At 65.5% G+C, this 13,812-nt stretch overlaps 3 protein-coding genes and 1 non-coding gene across 4 annotated transcripts; 2 read left to right on the top strand and 2 right to left on the bottom strand.

Moving 5' to 3' along the window:
* Positions 1-928: 928 nt before the first annotated feature.
* Positions 929-1,187, bottom strand: LOC142067441 (small Cajal body-specific RNA 2). The gene has a single exon (XR_012664053.1).
* Positions 1,188-1,807: 620 nt separating this feature from the next.
* Positions 1,808-4,346, bottom strand: TMEM167B (transmembrane protein 167B). The gene is made up of 3 exons (XM_075115575.1): positions 4,208-4,346; positions 3,257-3,388; positions 1,808-2,408 (listed from the first exon to the last, which is right to left on the bottom strand). Exons 1-3 carry the CDS (start codon positions 4,215-4,217, stop codon positions 2,326-2,328), a joined length of 225 nt encoding a protein of 74 aa, XP_074971676.1. The 5' UTR covers positions 4,218-4,346; the 3' UTR covers positions 1,808-2,325.
* Positions 4,347-5,166: 820 nt separating this feature from the next.
* Positions 5,167-7,762, top strand: LOC142067381 (uncharacterized). Its single transcript, XM_075115956.1, is given in 5 exon segments — positions 5,167-5,349; positions 6,284-6,546; positions 6,643-6,754; positions 6,756-6,782; positions 7,475-7,762. Coding segments are annotated over 5 exon segments (693 nt in total). The 3' UTR covers positions 7,583-7,762.
* A 634-nt stretch (positions 7,763-8,396) lies between these two features.
* On the top strand, positions 8,397-9,566 carry LOC142067380 (putative G-protein coupled receptor 25). Its single transcript, XM_075115955.1, has one exon. It carries the CDS (start codon positions 8,397-8,399, stop codon positions 9,564-9,566), a length of 1,170 nt encoding a protein of 389 aa, XP_074972056.1.
* The last annotated feature ends 4,246 nt before the right edge of the window (positions 9,567-13,812 follow it).

Raw genomic sequence — 13,812 nt, 5'->3', positions numbered from 1 at the left:
TTGCACAGAGCTTGCAGAACCTTGTGCACAGCCCTTGCACACCGCAGTGCTCAGGGAAGCCCTGTGTGAGGCTCATGTGTTGCACTGTGCTCATACGGCCTTGCACACTCCAGGTCTGGCACAGTGCTGTGCAAATCTCTGACATGCACAGAGTTTGCACGGCCTTGTGCAAAGCTCACGTGCATTCCACGGGGCCTGCAAGGCCGTGTGCACAGCCCTTGCACGCTGCGTGGCTGGGGGACGACTGTGCCCAGCTCATACCCCTTACGTGGAGCAAGCAGAGCCTTGTGCAAAGCCCTTGTGTGCTGCAGGGCTCAGATGGCCCCGTGCAAAGCTCACGTGTGTCACACAGAGCTCCTGCAGCCTTGCACGCATCCCTTGCACGCCACTGGGCTCGCGCAGCTTTGCATGAAGCTCATGTGTTGCACGAAGCTTGCACGTTGCATGGGTGGGAGAGCCCCCTGTCCAGCTCACACGCATGGCACGGAGCCAGCGAGGCCCGGTGAGGGGGCTCCCACCCATATCACAGAGCTTGCAAAGCCTTGTGCAAAGCCCTTGCACAACCCCGTGTAAAGCCCGCACGGAGCTTACAGAGCCTGGTGCACAGCCCTGGTGCACCACAGGGCTGGCGGAGCCCCCGTGCGAGGCTTCCACACCTCACCCGGAGCTTGCACACCCTCGTGCAAAGCCCTTGTGTGCCGCAGGGCTCAGACTGGCCTGTGCAAAGCTCACGCGTGTCGCACAGAGCCTACACGGCCTTATGCAAATTCCTCGCACGCCACAAGGGCTGGCGGGGCCCGGTGCGGGGCCGCCACCCGTGGTACAGCGCTCCGCAGCCCCGGGGCGGGGGTTTGGGGCGGGGGGGGGGCGGGGTGCCGGCCCCGTGCGCCCCCCCCCCCCGCCCCCCCCCCAACGCGGGGCGCGGCGGCGGGTCAGAATCGCAGGGCGCTCAGCGGCCGCGGCCTCGCCTATCTGATCGACTCATCCCGCCCGCCGCCGGCCGCCGCACAGCGCCCGCGGGCTTCGCGGCGCCGCTGCTCTTCTCACCTCGGCCTGGCCCGGCCTGGCCGATCGAATAAGATCAACGTGTAGAGGGAGGGGGGGGCTGGCGCACGGCTCACGCACACCTCACGCACACCTCACGCACCCCTTGCACACACGCACTCGCCCCCCGCACCCGCCGCGCTCACGCCGCCACTCGCGCCCGCCGCCGCCGCTCCCCGCCCGCCCAGCGCCCGCCCACCCGCGCCGCCATTTTATAGCGCAGCCGCGCGGGGCACGACGGGATGAAGCCACGCCTCCCCCCAGCGCGCCCCCTGGCGGCGGGAGGACCCGCGGCCGCACCCTCACCCGCCCTGCCCGGCCCGGGGTGTGCATACACGGGAGCACGCCCAGCCTCCCACGCGTGGGCCCCACCGCACCGCTCGGACACGCACCGGCACCCCCCCCACCCCGGGGGGTGTGTGCGTGTGTGTGGCTCCGCACAGCTCTCCCCTGCGGGGGCAGGCGGTGTGCACGCCTTGCACACTCAACCCGAACGCCCGGGTGGGCACGGCCCCCGTGACGCCACCCCCCCCAGGAGTGGCTGAATCACTCTCAGCCCACGGGATCCCCATCCCACAGCAGCCGGCCCCACAGCACGCCCCCACCCCACAGGAGCCGGCCCCAGAGGACCCCCACACAAGCCAGCCCCACAGCAGCTCCTCGCCCCATGGGGCCCCCCCACCTCACAGGACCCCTCCACCCCCCGGGAGCCAGCCCCACAGCAGCCCCTCACCCCACAGGCCCCCCAGGAATGAGCCGTTGCTGCTTGCAGGGGAACCCCCACTTTATTTGCACATCCTGGTCCTGCGTTTACAAAACTGGGGGGTTACAAACCCCACAGCTACAGGGGTGAGACCCCTGCCGAGGGAGCCCATGTGCTCCCAGGGGGAGTGGGGAACCCTGACTGGTGAGGACAGGCCCTGCCGGCCCCCCCAAGTCCCCACAGCAGGAAGTCACACCATCCCCACAAGCTGCCCAGAGCCGCGGATCTGCCAGGATGTGGCATTTGGCGTCGGGAGAAGGCTCTCACAGGGCACGGCTGCGTCTCCCCTCTCACCGGGGGATTGGCACCCCGAGCCCCGGGCTCCACTGCACCCCCTTCCGAGGCGTCCCGTGGCGCCCATCATCGCCCGGCCCCACTGAGGATGAGGTGGGTTTCAACGAGGTGCTGGGCCATGGCAGCTCCCTGGGGTAGGGAGTTACCCCTGGCACTGGGGTAACTGGAGCGGTACTGGGATCTCTGGTCGTTGTCGGTGCTGTTGCCGGTGGGTCCCTACGGGGTCACTTCACCACCAGAACATAGAAAGCCATGAGGACGCAGGAGACAGCGACAGCCACGTGTAGCCGGGTGCCTATGACAGCCGCTGCAGGGTCGGAGCAGAGCAGGGTGAGCCGGGGTGGGCATAGAATCATGAAGGTTGGAAAAGACCTCCAGGATCATCAAGTCCAACCCCCAACCCAACACCCCCAGGCCTCCTAAACCACGTCCCCAAGGGCCACGTCTGCACGGTGTTTGAACCCCCCCAGGGACGGTGACTCCCCCACCTCTCTGGGCAGCCTGTGCCAGGGCCTGACCACTCTTGCACTAAAGACATTTTCCCAATATCCAATCTAAACCTCCCCTGACGCAGCTTGAGGCCGTTCCCTCTCGTCCTGTCACTGGTGACCTGGGAGCAGAGACCAGCCCCCCCCTCACTCCAGCCCCTCTCAGGCAGCTGCAGAGGGCGAGAAGGGCTCCCCTCAGCCCCCTCTTCTCCAGGCTAAACCCCCCCAGCTCCCCCAGCCGCCCCCCAGCACACTTGTGCTCCAGACCCTGCCCCAGCCCCGCTGCCCTTCTCTGGACACGCTCCAGCCCCTCCAGGCCCTTCTTGTCCCGAGGGGCCCAAACCTGAGCCCAGCATTCGAGGTGGGGCCTCCCCAGGGCCGAGCACAGGGGCCCCATCCCTGCCCGGCTCCTGCTGGCCACACCAGGGCTGACACAAGCCCGGGGGCTGGTGGCCTCCTTGGCCACCTGGGCACTGCTGGCTCATGCCCAGCCGCTGTCAGCCAGCACCCCCAGGGCCTTCTCCGCCGGGCACTTCCCAGCCCCTCTGCCCCAGGCCTGGAGTGTTGCCTGGGGTCGGTGTGACTCAGACACCCATATCCCCACCTGGACCCCTGTGTCCCCACCCCAGACCCCCACATCCCTGCCACGGAGCCCCACTGGTCTCACCCTTGTAGAAGACGCCCCACACACCACGCTTCTCAGAGAGCAGCCAGGCCTTGAGGCGCGGCACCTTCTGCAGGTAGGCGCAGGTGCATACCAGGAGCAGCCCAAACACCAGCAGCCCGTCCAGCGAGTACACTGCAGGGAGCCTCAGTGGGGCCAGGCCGCGGGCACCATGGGGCACCCCGGCCTCCCACCTTCAGCCCCCCCAGAAGGACCCTGGCCACACAGCTTCCCCCCAGGGGGAACCAAGGCCCCCCAGTTTCAGCCCTGCAAAAGACCCAGACTTCCCAGCTCCTCCTCCCCCAAAGGGGAACACCCTGCCCTCCAAGTCCCCCCCAAACGGACCCCAGCCTTCAAGCCCCCCTCTTCAAAGCGACACAGACCTCCCAGCTACCCCCCCAAGGAGGACACCCTGAGCTCCCCCACCCAGGACTCTGGCCTCCCAGATCCCCCCCTCCATGGTGGGATTCCGGTCCCCCAGCTCCCCCCCGCTCCAAGGGGTACATCCCAGCCTCCGAGCCCCCCCTGCCCATAGACCCCAGCCCCCCAGCTCCCCCCTCAAGGGGACACCCCAGCCTCCGAGCCCTCCCCTCAAAGGGACCCCGGCCACCCAGACCGCCCCCACCCGTCTGGGGCACCCCAGCCTCCGAGCCTCACCCCCACCCCCAAACGGGACCCCGGCTCCCCAGCTACCCCCCGCCAAAAGAGGGACACCCCAGCCTTCAAGCCCGCCTCTCAAAAGGACCCTGGACCCCCAGCTCCCCCGCCCAAGGGGGACACTCAGAGCGCCCCCTGCCCAGGACCCCAGCTCCCTCAAAGGGGACACCCCTGCCTCCGAGCCTTCCCTCAAAGGGACCCCGGCCCCACCAAAGACCTCTCAGACCCCCCCCACCCCAGCGACCTGGCGTCTGAGTGCCCAGTGACCCCCGCCCCGGAGGCCCCGCCGCCCCTCACCGTTGGTCATGGCGGCAGCGGGACCCCCGCGGCGGCGGGCCCGGCGGTGCTGCGCATGCGCGGAATCCCCCCCCCTTCCCGGGGCCAACGCGACAGCGGAACCCGCAGGCGAGGCCAGTCGCCCGCCGATGACGCGAGGGGCGGCCTGCGGGAGCAGACAGCCTCAATCGAGCGCCTATTGAGCGCGGGGGGAGCAACTCCAGTATCGCGCGGTACTCGCCCCAACAGCCCGAGTGCACCCGGGCCCCACCCCTGTGCGACCGCTCCTCCAGTGACCACCCAGTCCTCCCAGGAACCCCCTAGTGTATCCAGTCCCCATCCTGGCCCCCGGTGACCCCCAGGTTCCCCAGTAATTCCCAGTCTCCCATAGCTCCCGCCCCCTAAAGCACCCAGTCCCCATCTCAGTTCTTCCAGTAACCACCAGTCCCCGCAATAACTCAGGGTCCCCACATAATCCCCACTGCCCCCAGTATCCAAGTCCCTCCAGTAACCCCCAGTCCCCCAGTAACTCCATGTGCCTCCCAGTCCCATCTCAGTCCCCCTCTCAGGCTCCCCCATAAGCCCTGCCTCCCAAATGATCCCCAGTGCACCCAATAACACCCAGCGCCCCCCAATCCCCAGTGCCCCCAGTCCCCAACCCAGTTTCTCCAGTAACCCCCAGGCCCCCCCAATAACCCCCATAACACAGCAGCACCCGTGACCCCAGTGGGACCAGTGTCCCCAGCAGATCCCAGTGCTCTCAGCATACCCAGTGCCCTCAGTGGGACCAGTGTCCCCAAAAGACCCCAGTGTCCCCACTGGGACCAGTGCCCCCAGCAGACCCCAGTCTCCCCAGCAGACCCCAGTGCCCCCAGTGGGACCAGTGTCCCCAGCAGCAGCAGCAGGCGCAGTGCCACCAGTCCAGCGCAGGACACGTGTCACCGTCCCCTCAGCCCCATCAGGGCTAACCCCGGAGCTTAATGGCTCTTGCTGACAGGATCGGGGCCACCGTCACCATCACCGTCACCAGCAGAGCACACGGGGCGATTACCCAGGCTCAGTGGAGCCGGTACCCAGCCCGTGTCCCTGCGCCCCCGGCCCCATGGGGCGTTGGGACAAGGACCACCAACACTGGGGACACGGGGCTGTCGCAGAGCAAGAAGGTGAGCAGTGGCAGCTGGCTGGGATGGCTGGGGGACAGGGACACCCCCGTGCCCTGGGCTGGGCCCCCCACCTCCCGTGCTGGGGGTGGCAGGGGAAAACAGTGGCCACCCCAAGACCTGTCCCCAGGTGCCACGTTGATGCCCCAGAGCCAAATGGCTGGCATTCAGCCTAGGGACCCCTCATCATCCTTAGATTCCAGAGTTAACACGGACAACTTCTATTCTCTCTCCCTCCCTTGCACCATCCACCACAGCCAGCCCTGAGCTCCCGGGGCGGGGGGGAGAGGGTCACATCGGGGGGCAACACTGTCCCTGTGGGTGACATCCATGGATGGACAGAGGATGTCCAGCCCCACAGAACCCACAGCTGTGCCCCCTCTGTGCTGGGGGGATGAGGGTGACGAGTGGGGACCTGGCAGTGTCCCCCTCTGTGTCCCCAGCCCAGGGAGGGCCCAGAGCCAGGGACCCACCGAGTGTCCCTCCCTGACCCTGCTCTTTGCCTTTTCCAGGGTGACGACAAAGCCCCGAGGAGCAGCGCGGTGCCGGGTGGGTTCTGCCGGGGTGTGGGGCCAGGGGTGGGGGACCCAGGGGATGGGGACCCCAGGGGTGACGGGGACCCCAGGGACAAGGGGGACCTGGGGGGTGATGGGCACCCAACATGTAGTGGGGACCCCAGGGATAATGAGGACCCCAAGGGTTGACGGGGACCCTGAGGGGTGATGGAAGGACATGGGTCCATAGGGCGCTTGGACACTGGGGTCCTGGAGGGCACCAGGTGCTGCAGGACAGTGTCCAGGGACCCTGGGCTGTGACACCCAGGGCCCCCCAGGCACAGGCACCCAGGGCTGGTGTCCAGGATCTCGCCCTGTGCTGCGCGTGGCTCCAGGCGAGGGATCCAGGCAGTGTCACCCATCCTCTGGTGACCCTGTCCCAGGTTGTCCCATCCCTCGTGGTGACCCCATACCCCAGTGACCCTGTCTCCAGTGACCCTCTTCCTCTGGTGGCCCCATCCCCAGTGACCCCATCGCATGCTGCTCCCTTCTGCCCCCCAGAGGGTGATGGGAGCGATGTCCCCCCCCCGGACACGGCCACCGACGGCCACGGGGGCCTCATCCAGCCCAGGAAGGTGCCAAACCCAATGCGGGAGTCCCGGAGCCACCGGCAGCTGCACCGGGAGCTGCTCTTCAGCCACAGCAGGTGAGCGGGGATGGGACCCAGGGCATGGGGACAAGGTGGTCCCCAGCTGAGTGGCCAGGTCGGGTTGGTACCATTGAAGTCTGTCCGTCCCCGCAGAGGGATCCTGCCCAGGCACGGGGCTGAGCTCCCACGGGAGCTGGAGAGCTGGCGGCTGAGGCAGCTGAGGGAGGACCTGCAGGGACCCCCTTCCGACCTGGAGCAGCAGCTGGAGGAAATGCCACCAGAGGCTTGAGGAGGTCTGTGCCGTCCCTCTGTCCCCTGTCTGTCTGTCCCAGCCCTCCAGCCCTCCATCCGGCCCAGTCCTCCTGCCTTCACCTCACCATTCTCCATCCACCCACCCTTCATCCCTCTGTGCATTCATCCACCTGTGCCACCATCCATCCGTCCCTTCCTCCCTTCCTGCATCCATCCATCCATCCATCCATCCATCCATCCATCCATCCATCCATCCATCCATCCATCCATCATCCATGTATCCCTCTGTCTGTCTATCGATATGTCCTTCCAACCATCCATGCATGCACCCATGCATCCATGTGTCCGTCCACTCTTCCATCCACCCAACCCACCTTCAGCCCCCATCCATTCCTCATTGCCCCACAGATGTGGGGGGCGGCTGAGGGAGGCCACACCATGGGGACACTTGGGAGAGGCCAGATCATGGTGACAGCTGGGTGATGGCCGGGGTGTTGGGACAGTTGGGTTGAGGAACAACCAGGGGAGGCTGGATTTGGGGGCGTCTGAGGGAGGCTGCATTGGAGGGATGGGTCAAAGGATGGTCAAGGCTGACTGGGGCATGGGGACAGCTGAGGGAGCCTGGGTTGATGGGACACCCATGTCAGGAGAGGGCAGGTCGTGGGGGTGGCTGAGGGGACCCAACCGAGGACCCACAGGCCCCCCTCCTGGGCCTCATCTGCCGCAGCATGAGCGGGAGGTGGCAGCAGGGCTGGATCTGGACCTTCGCCCTGAGTTCCTGCTGGTGCGGGACAGCCTGAGGAAGATGAAGCTGATGGAGCCGAGCGTCTGGCAGACGTGAGCAGGAGCTGGCCCAGCAGAGTGGGGGGCTGCTCCCCTGAGATCCTCACCAGTGGCACGCTGGGATCCCCCCATCCCCAGCACATCTTGATGCTGGGAACGGTGCCCAGCGCTGTCATTCTGGGAGAGCTCGTGGTTGGGGTGGCGGTGGGTGCCGCTGCCTTGGCGTCCCCAGAGCGGTGAGAACCAACGTGCCAGGGCTCGAATGAGCTGGCAGAGCTGGGGCAATGCCGGGGGCGGCGTGGGGATGCGGCGGGCAACGGTCTCACCCCAACCTGCACCTGCTCCAGCTCTCTCTGAAAAAAAAAAATACAGAAAAATAAAAGTTTTCATCTGGTTTTCTTGATGCAAATGTGCCGCTGCCAGTGCCGGTGCCGGGGATGGGGATGGGGCCAGCAGTGGGGTGGCATTGGCTTGGGTTGGTGGCGTGTGGTGGGGATGGAGGGCAGCCATGGTGGGAGAGCTGCGGGGTGGGCTGGTGGCTCGGTTTGGTGGCGGTCCCACCAGCCCAGATGCAGGCTGGTGTCCACCCAAGGCCTTCAGCCATCACCTGGTGGCAAGGAGCCTTCCTCCACCCTCCCCGGTCTTCCTCTCCCCCCCCCCCTTTTTTGGGGGTTTCTTTCTTCTGATTGGCTTTTTTTTTCTGTTTCCAAAATTAAACGTGCTTCACCTCCTGCCCCTTCCACCCTGCAGCCCTTGCCCCGTTGGAAAGGAAGTGCGCGATGCTGTTTTTGAGCAGATGTCAGATCAACAACCCAACCACCGGGTGCGGCCAGCACCGCCCTGGGCACCGGTGAGGGTACCCAGCCACCGCCATGGCTCCCGAGGAGCTCGCTGGCTCGGCCGACTACGATTACCCACCGGTGACCAATGAGACGGGGAACCAGGAGGTCTCCTCTGGGGCGGAGGTCTTCTTCACCTCTGTCTTCATCCCCATCCTTTACTCCTTCATCTTCGTCCTCGGCCTTGTGGGGAACATCTTTGTCATCGTGCTGATGGCCAAGAAAGGTGGGAGCAAGAGGATGGTGGACACCTTCGTGCTGAACCTCGCGGTGGCTGATGTCATCTTTGTCTGTACCTTGCCCTTCTGGGTGGTGGCGGGGGCACGGGGGAACCGCTGGCTGCTCGGTGAAGGGCTCTGCAAGGTGAGCAGCTATGCCATCGCCGTTAACCGCTGCTCCAGCATACTCTTCCTCACTGCCCTCAGCGTGGAGCGCTACCTGGTCATCAGGAAGGTGCTGGACACCAAGGTGATGGGTTCCCGGAGGCACATCCACGTCACCTGCGGCATCATCTGGGTAGCGTCCCTCCTCCTGGGTGCCCCATCCCTGGTGTACCGGCGGCTGGATGGGGACGACTGCTGGGATGAAGATGGAGAGGACTTCAGCCTCGCCATGGTCTTCCTCACCTTCCTCCTGCCCTTGGGGGTCATCTCCTTCTGCTACTGCTCCATCTACTGCCAGCTCCAGCGCCATGTCCGGCTGGGCAGGGGCGTCCAGCGCTCCCACCGTGCCATCGTCACCATCGTGGCAGCCTTCCTCTGCTCCTGGTTGCCCCTCAATGCCTGCAAGGTGCTGCTCTTCTTCCTCGCCAAGGGGACGCTGGTCCTGTCCCAGGGGCAGGAGGTGGCCCTGAGGTGGGTGGTGGCTGGCAGCACCTGCCTGGCCTTCATTAACAGCTGCGTCAATCCCCTCATCTACGCCCTGATGGACGGGCGCTGCCGTCCCCGATGTCCCTTCGGTCCCCATGTGCCGGGGATGGGGCCCGGCGCGACTGCCCACTCCTCCGCCACCGACTCCAGCCTCCTCTTCAGTGGCTGGATCTGGACCAAGACCACCCCCGGCCCCCGGCACAGGAGCGGGACCGAGCTCCAGCTGGCACCGGGTGTCCCACGGGTCCACTCCGGGGTGAGTCCGTCCGCCCCCTCCCCGGTGTCCCCGGGTGCCGCCGCCATCCCCGCTGTCCCACCCAGTCCCCAGCTGTAACCCGGGTCCAACCCACCCCGGTGCGATTCCCGACGGAGCTGCTACCCTGTGCCCTGCCCGCGGCCTCGGCGCAGGCAGGATCCAGCCCCCGGGTTAAACCCCCTCCGCTCCCCCCCCCAGCAATGCTCTTCATCAGGGACAGCTTCGAGAGCAGGAACCTGGTTTTAATTCCAATTTCATCCTAATTAATACAAATATAGCTTTATCACTGATGACATATTTTAGTCTTTGAGCTGTTTTTACCACCCGCCAAGGGTAAAGGGGGGGCTCGGTGCCAGTGGGGTTGCCAGCAGCTCTGCCCGGTACGGGGACACGCTGGGAAAAAAAAACCCTCTTTTCTCCAAATCCGCCTTTTGTCACCAAATCCACCCTTTCTCTGTGCTGCTGGTGTTCCTTCCCCCACCCCCCACCCCTTGGTGGGGTCGTTGTGCGAGGGGTGGCCCCGACAAAGATGGGGTGCCCACCCCCCACATCACAGAGGGACTCGGGGACATCGGGAAGGTGTTGGGGAGCTTGTGGAGGTGCAGGGCACTGCTGCCGCCTGCACGCCTGCCTGCACCCCTGGCCTGTGCCTGCCCTGCTTGCAGCTCTTCCTGCCTGCACCCTGCCTGCTCCCCTGCCTGCACCCTGCCTGCACCTCTCCTGCCTGCTCCCCTGCCTGCTCCCTGCCTGCACCTCTCCTGCCTGCACCCTGCCTGCACCCTGCCTGCTCCCCTGTCCGCTCCCTGCCTGCACCTCTCCTGCCTGCTCCCCTGCCTGTACCTCACCCACCTGCACCCTGCCTGCACCCTGCCTGCTCCCCTGCTTGTTCCCCTGCGCCCCTGCCTGCATCTCCCCCAGCCCGTACCTCTGCTGTCCGCACGCTTGCTGCTCCTCTCCTGCCCGCAGCCGTTGCCTGCCCGTCTGCCTGTATCCTGCCTGCACGCTGCCCTTCGTCCCGTCCCCGCAGGCTGTGGGCCCGTCCCGTGGGGCTGAGACACACTTTCCACCACCTGCCCCGTGCTGGCAGCGCAGGATGTGGCCGGCTCGGCTGCGCCAGCCGCCCTGATTCATCTCACACCGCACCGGCAGCCGCGGCAGCGCCGTTCCCACGGCCTGGCACTGCCCTGGTACTGCCCCGCCACCGATGGGGACGGTGCCCCTGCGCCTGGCCTGGCCCCGCGCGGCACCGGGGATGGAGCTGCTTCCCGGCACCATGCCATGGTGTGCCGTGCCGTGCCAGGCAGCGCCGTGCTGAGTTGTGCCATATTGTGCCATGCCACACCATACAGTGCCGTACAGTTCCATGTCATATCGTGCCCTGCTATGCCCTACTGTGCCATACCTTGCCATGCCATGCCACGCCACGCTACCCCATCCGCACCATGGCACTCCATGCCACACCAGGCCATGCCACACCATACCACGCCACACCATGCCACACCATGCCATACCACGCCACACCATGCCACACCATGCCATGCCATGCCAGACCATGCCACGCCACACCATGCCATGCCATGCCACACCATGCCATGCCATGCCACACCATGCCATGCCACACCACGCCACGCCACACCATGCCACGCCTCACCATGCCATGCCACACCATGCCATGCCACACCATGCCTTGCCACACCATGCCACGCCATGCCACACCATGCCATGCCACACCATGTCATGCCACGCCACACCATGCCATACCATGCCATGCCACGCCATGCCACGCCACACCACGTCATGCCATGCCATACCATGCCATACCACGCCATGACACGCCATGCCACGCCACACCATGCCATGCCACACCATGCCATGCCACGCCATGCCATGCCACACCACGTCATGCCACGCCATGCCATGCCACACCACGTCATGCCACGCCATACCATGCCACGCCACACCATGCCATACCACGCCATGCCACGCCACACCATGCCATACCACGCCATGCCATGCCACGCCACACCATGCCATGCCACACCACGTCATGCCACGTCATGCCATGCCACACCATGCCATGCCACACCACGTCATGCCACGCCATGCCATGCCATACCATGCCACGCCACACCATGCCATACCACGCCATGCCATGCCACACCATGCCATGCCACACCACGTCATGCCACGCCATACCATGCCATACCATGCCACGCCACACCATGCCATGCCACGCCATGCCACGCCACACCATGCCATGCCACGCCATGCCACGCCACACCATGCCTTACCACGCCATGCCACGCCACACCGTGCCATGCCACGCCATGCCACGCCACACCATGCCATGCCACGCCATGCCATGCCACGCCATGCCATGCCACGCCATGCCACGCCACACCATGCCATGCCACGCCACACCATGCCATACCATGCCATGCCACACCATGTCATGCCACGCCACACCATGCCACACCATGCCATGCCACGCCATGTCATGCCACGCCACACCATGCCATGCCATGCCACACCATGCCATACCATGCCATGCCACACCATGTCATGCCACGCCACACCATGCCATACCATGCCATGCCACACCATGTCATGCCACGCCACACCATGCCACACCATGCCATGCCACACCATGTCATGCCACGCCACACCATGCCATACCATGCCATGCCACGCCATGCCACGCCACACCACGTCATGCCATGCCATACCATGCCATACCACGCCATGACACGCCATGCCACGCCACACCATGCCATACCACGCCATGCCACGCCACACCATGCCATACCACGCCATGCCACGCCACACCGTGCCATGCCACGCCATGCCACGCCACACCATGCCATGCCACACCACGTCATGCCACGCCATGCCATGCCATACCATGCCACGCCACACCATGCCATACCACGCCATGCCATGCCACCCCATGCCATGCCACACCACGTCATGCCACGCCATACCATGCCATACCATGCCACGCCACACCATGCCATGCCACGCCATGCCACGCCACACCATGCCATGCCACGCCACACCATGCCATACCATGCCATGCCACACCATGTCATGCCACGCCACACCATGCCACACCATGCCATGCCACACCATGTCATGCCACGCCACACCATGCCATACCATGCCATGCCACGCCATGCCACGCCACACCACGTCATGCCATGCCATACCATGCCATACCACGCCATGACACGCCATGCCACGCCACACCATGCCATGCCACACCATGCCATGCCACGCCATGCCATGCCACACCACGTCATGCCACGCCATGCCATGCCACACCACGTCATGCCACGCCACACCATGCCATACCACGCCATGCCACGCCACACCATGCCATACCACGCCATGCCATGCCACGCCATGCCATGCCACGCCACACCATGCCATGCCACACCACGTCATGCCACGTCATGCCACGTCATGCCACGCCATACCATGCCATGCCACACCATGCCATACCACGCCATGCCATGCCACACCATGCCATGCCACACCATGTCATGCCACGCCATGCCACGCCACACCATGCCATGCCACACCACGTCATGCCACGCCATACCATGCCATACCATGCCACGCCACACCATGCCATGCCACGCCATGCCACGCCACACCATGCCATGCCACGCCATGCCACGCCACACCATGCCACGCCACGCCATGCCATGCCACGCCATGCCACGCCACACCATGCCATGCCACGCCATGCCACGCCACACCATGCCATGCCACGCCATGCCACGCCACACCATGCCATGCCACGCCATGCCACGCCACACCATGCCATGCCACGCCATACCATGCCACACCATGCCACGCCACACCATGCCATGCCACGCCATGCCATGCCACACCATGCCATGCCACGCCATGCCACGCCACACCATGCCATGCCACGCCATGCCACGCCACGCCATGCCACGCCATGCCATGCCACGCCATGCCATGCCACGCCATGCCACGCCACACCATGCCATGCCACGTCATGCCACGCCATACCATGCCATACCATGCCACGCCACGCCATGCCATACCACGCCATGCCACGCCACACCATGCCATGCCACGCCACACCATGCCATGCCACACCATGCCATGCCACACCATGTCATGCCACACCATGCCATGCCACGCCATACCATGTCACACCGTACCATGCCACGCCATGGCACGCCACACCATGCCATGCCACGCCACACCATGCCATGCCACACCATGCCATGCCACGCCATACCATGTCACACCGTACCATGCCACGCCATGGCACGCCACACTACACCAC

This window comes from Phalacrocorax aristotelis, chromosome 21, assembly GCF_949628215.1.
Source record: "Phalacrocorax aristotelis chromosome 21, bGulAri2.1, whole genome shotgun sequence".
Lineage (NCBI taxonomy): Eukaryota > Metazoa > Chordata > Aves > Suliformes > Phalacrocoracidae > Phalacrocorax > Phalacrocorax aristotelis.
This window is presented reverse-complemented; position numbering and strand designations above follow the sequence as displayed.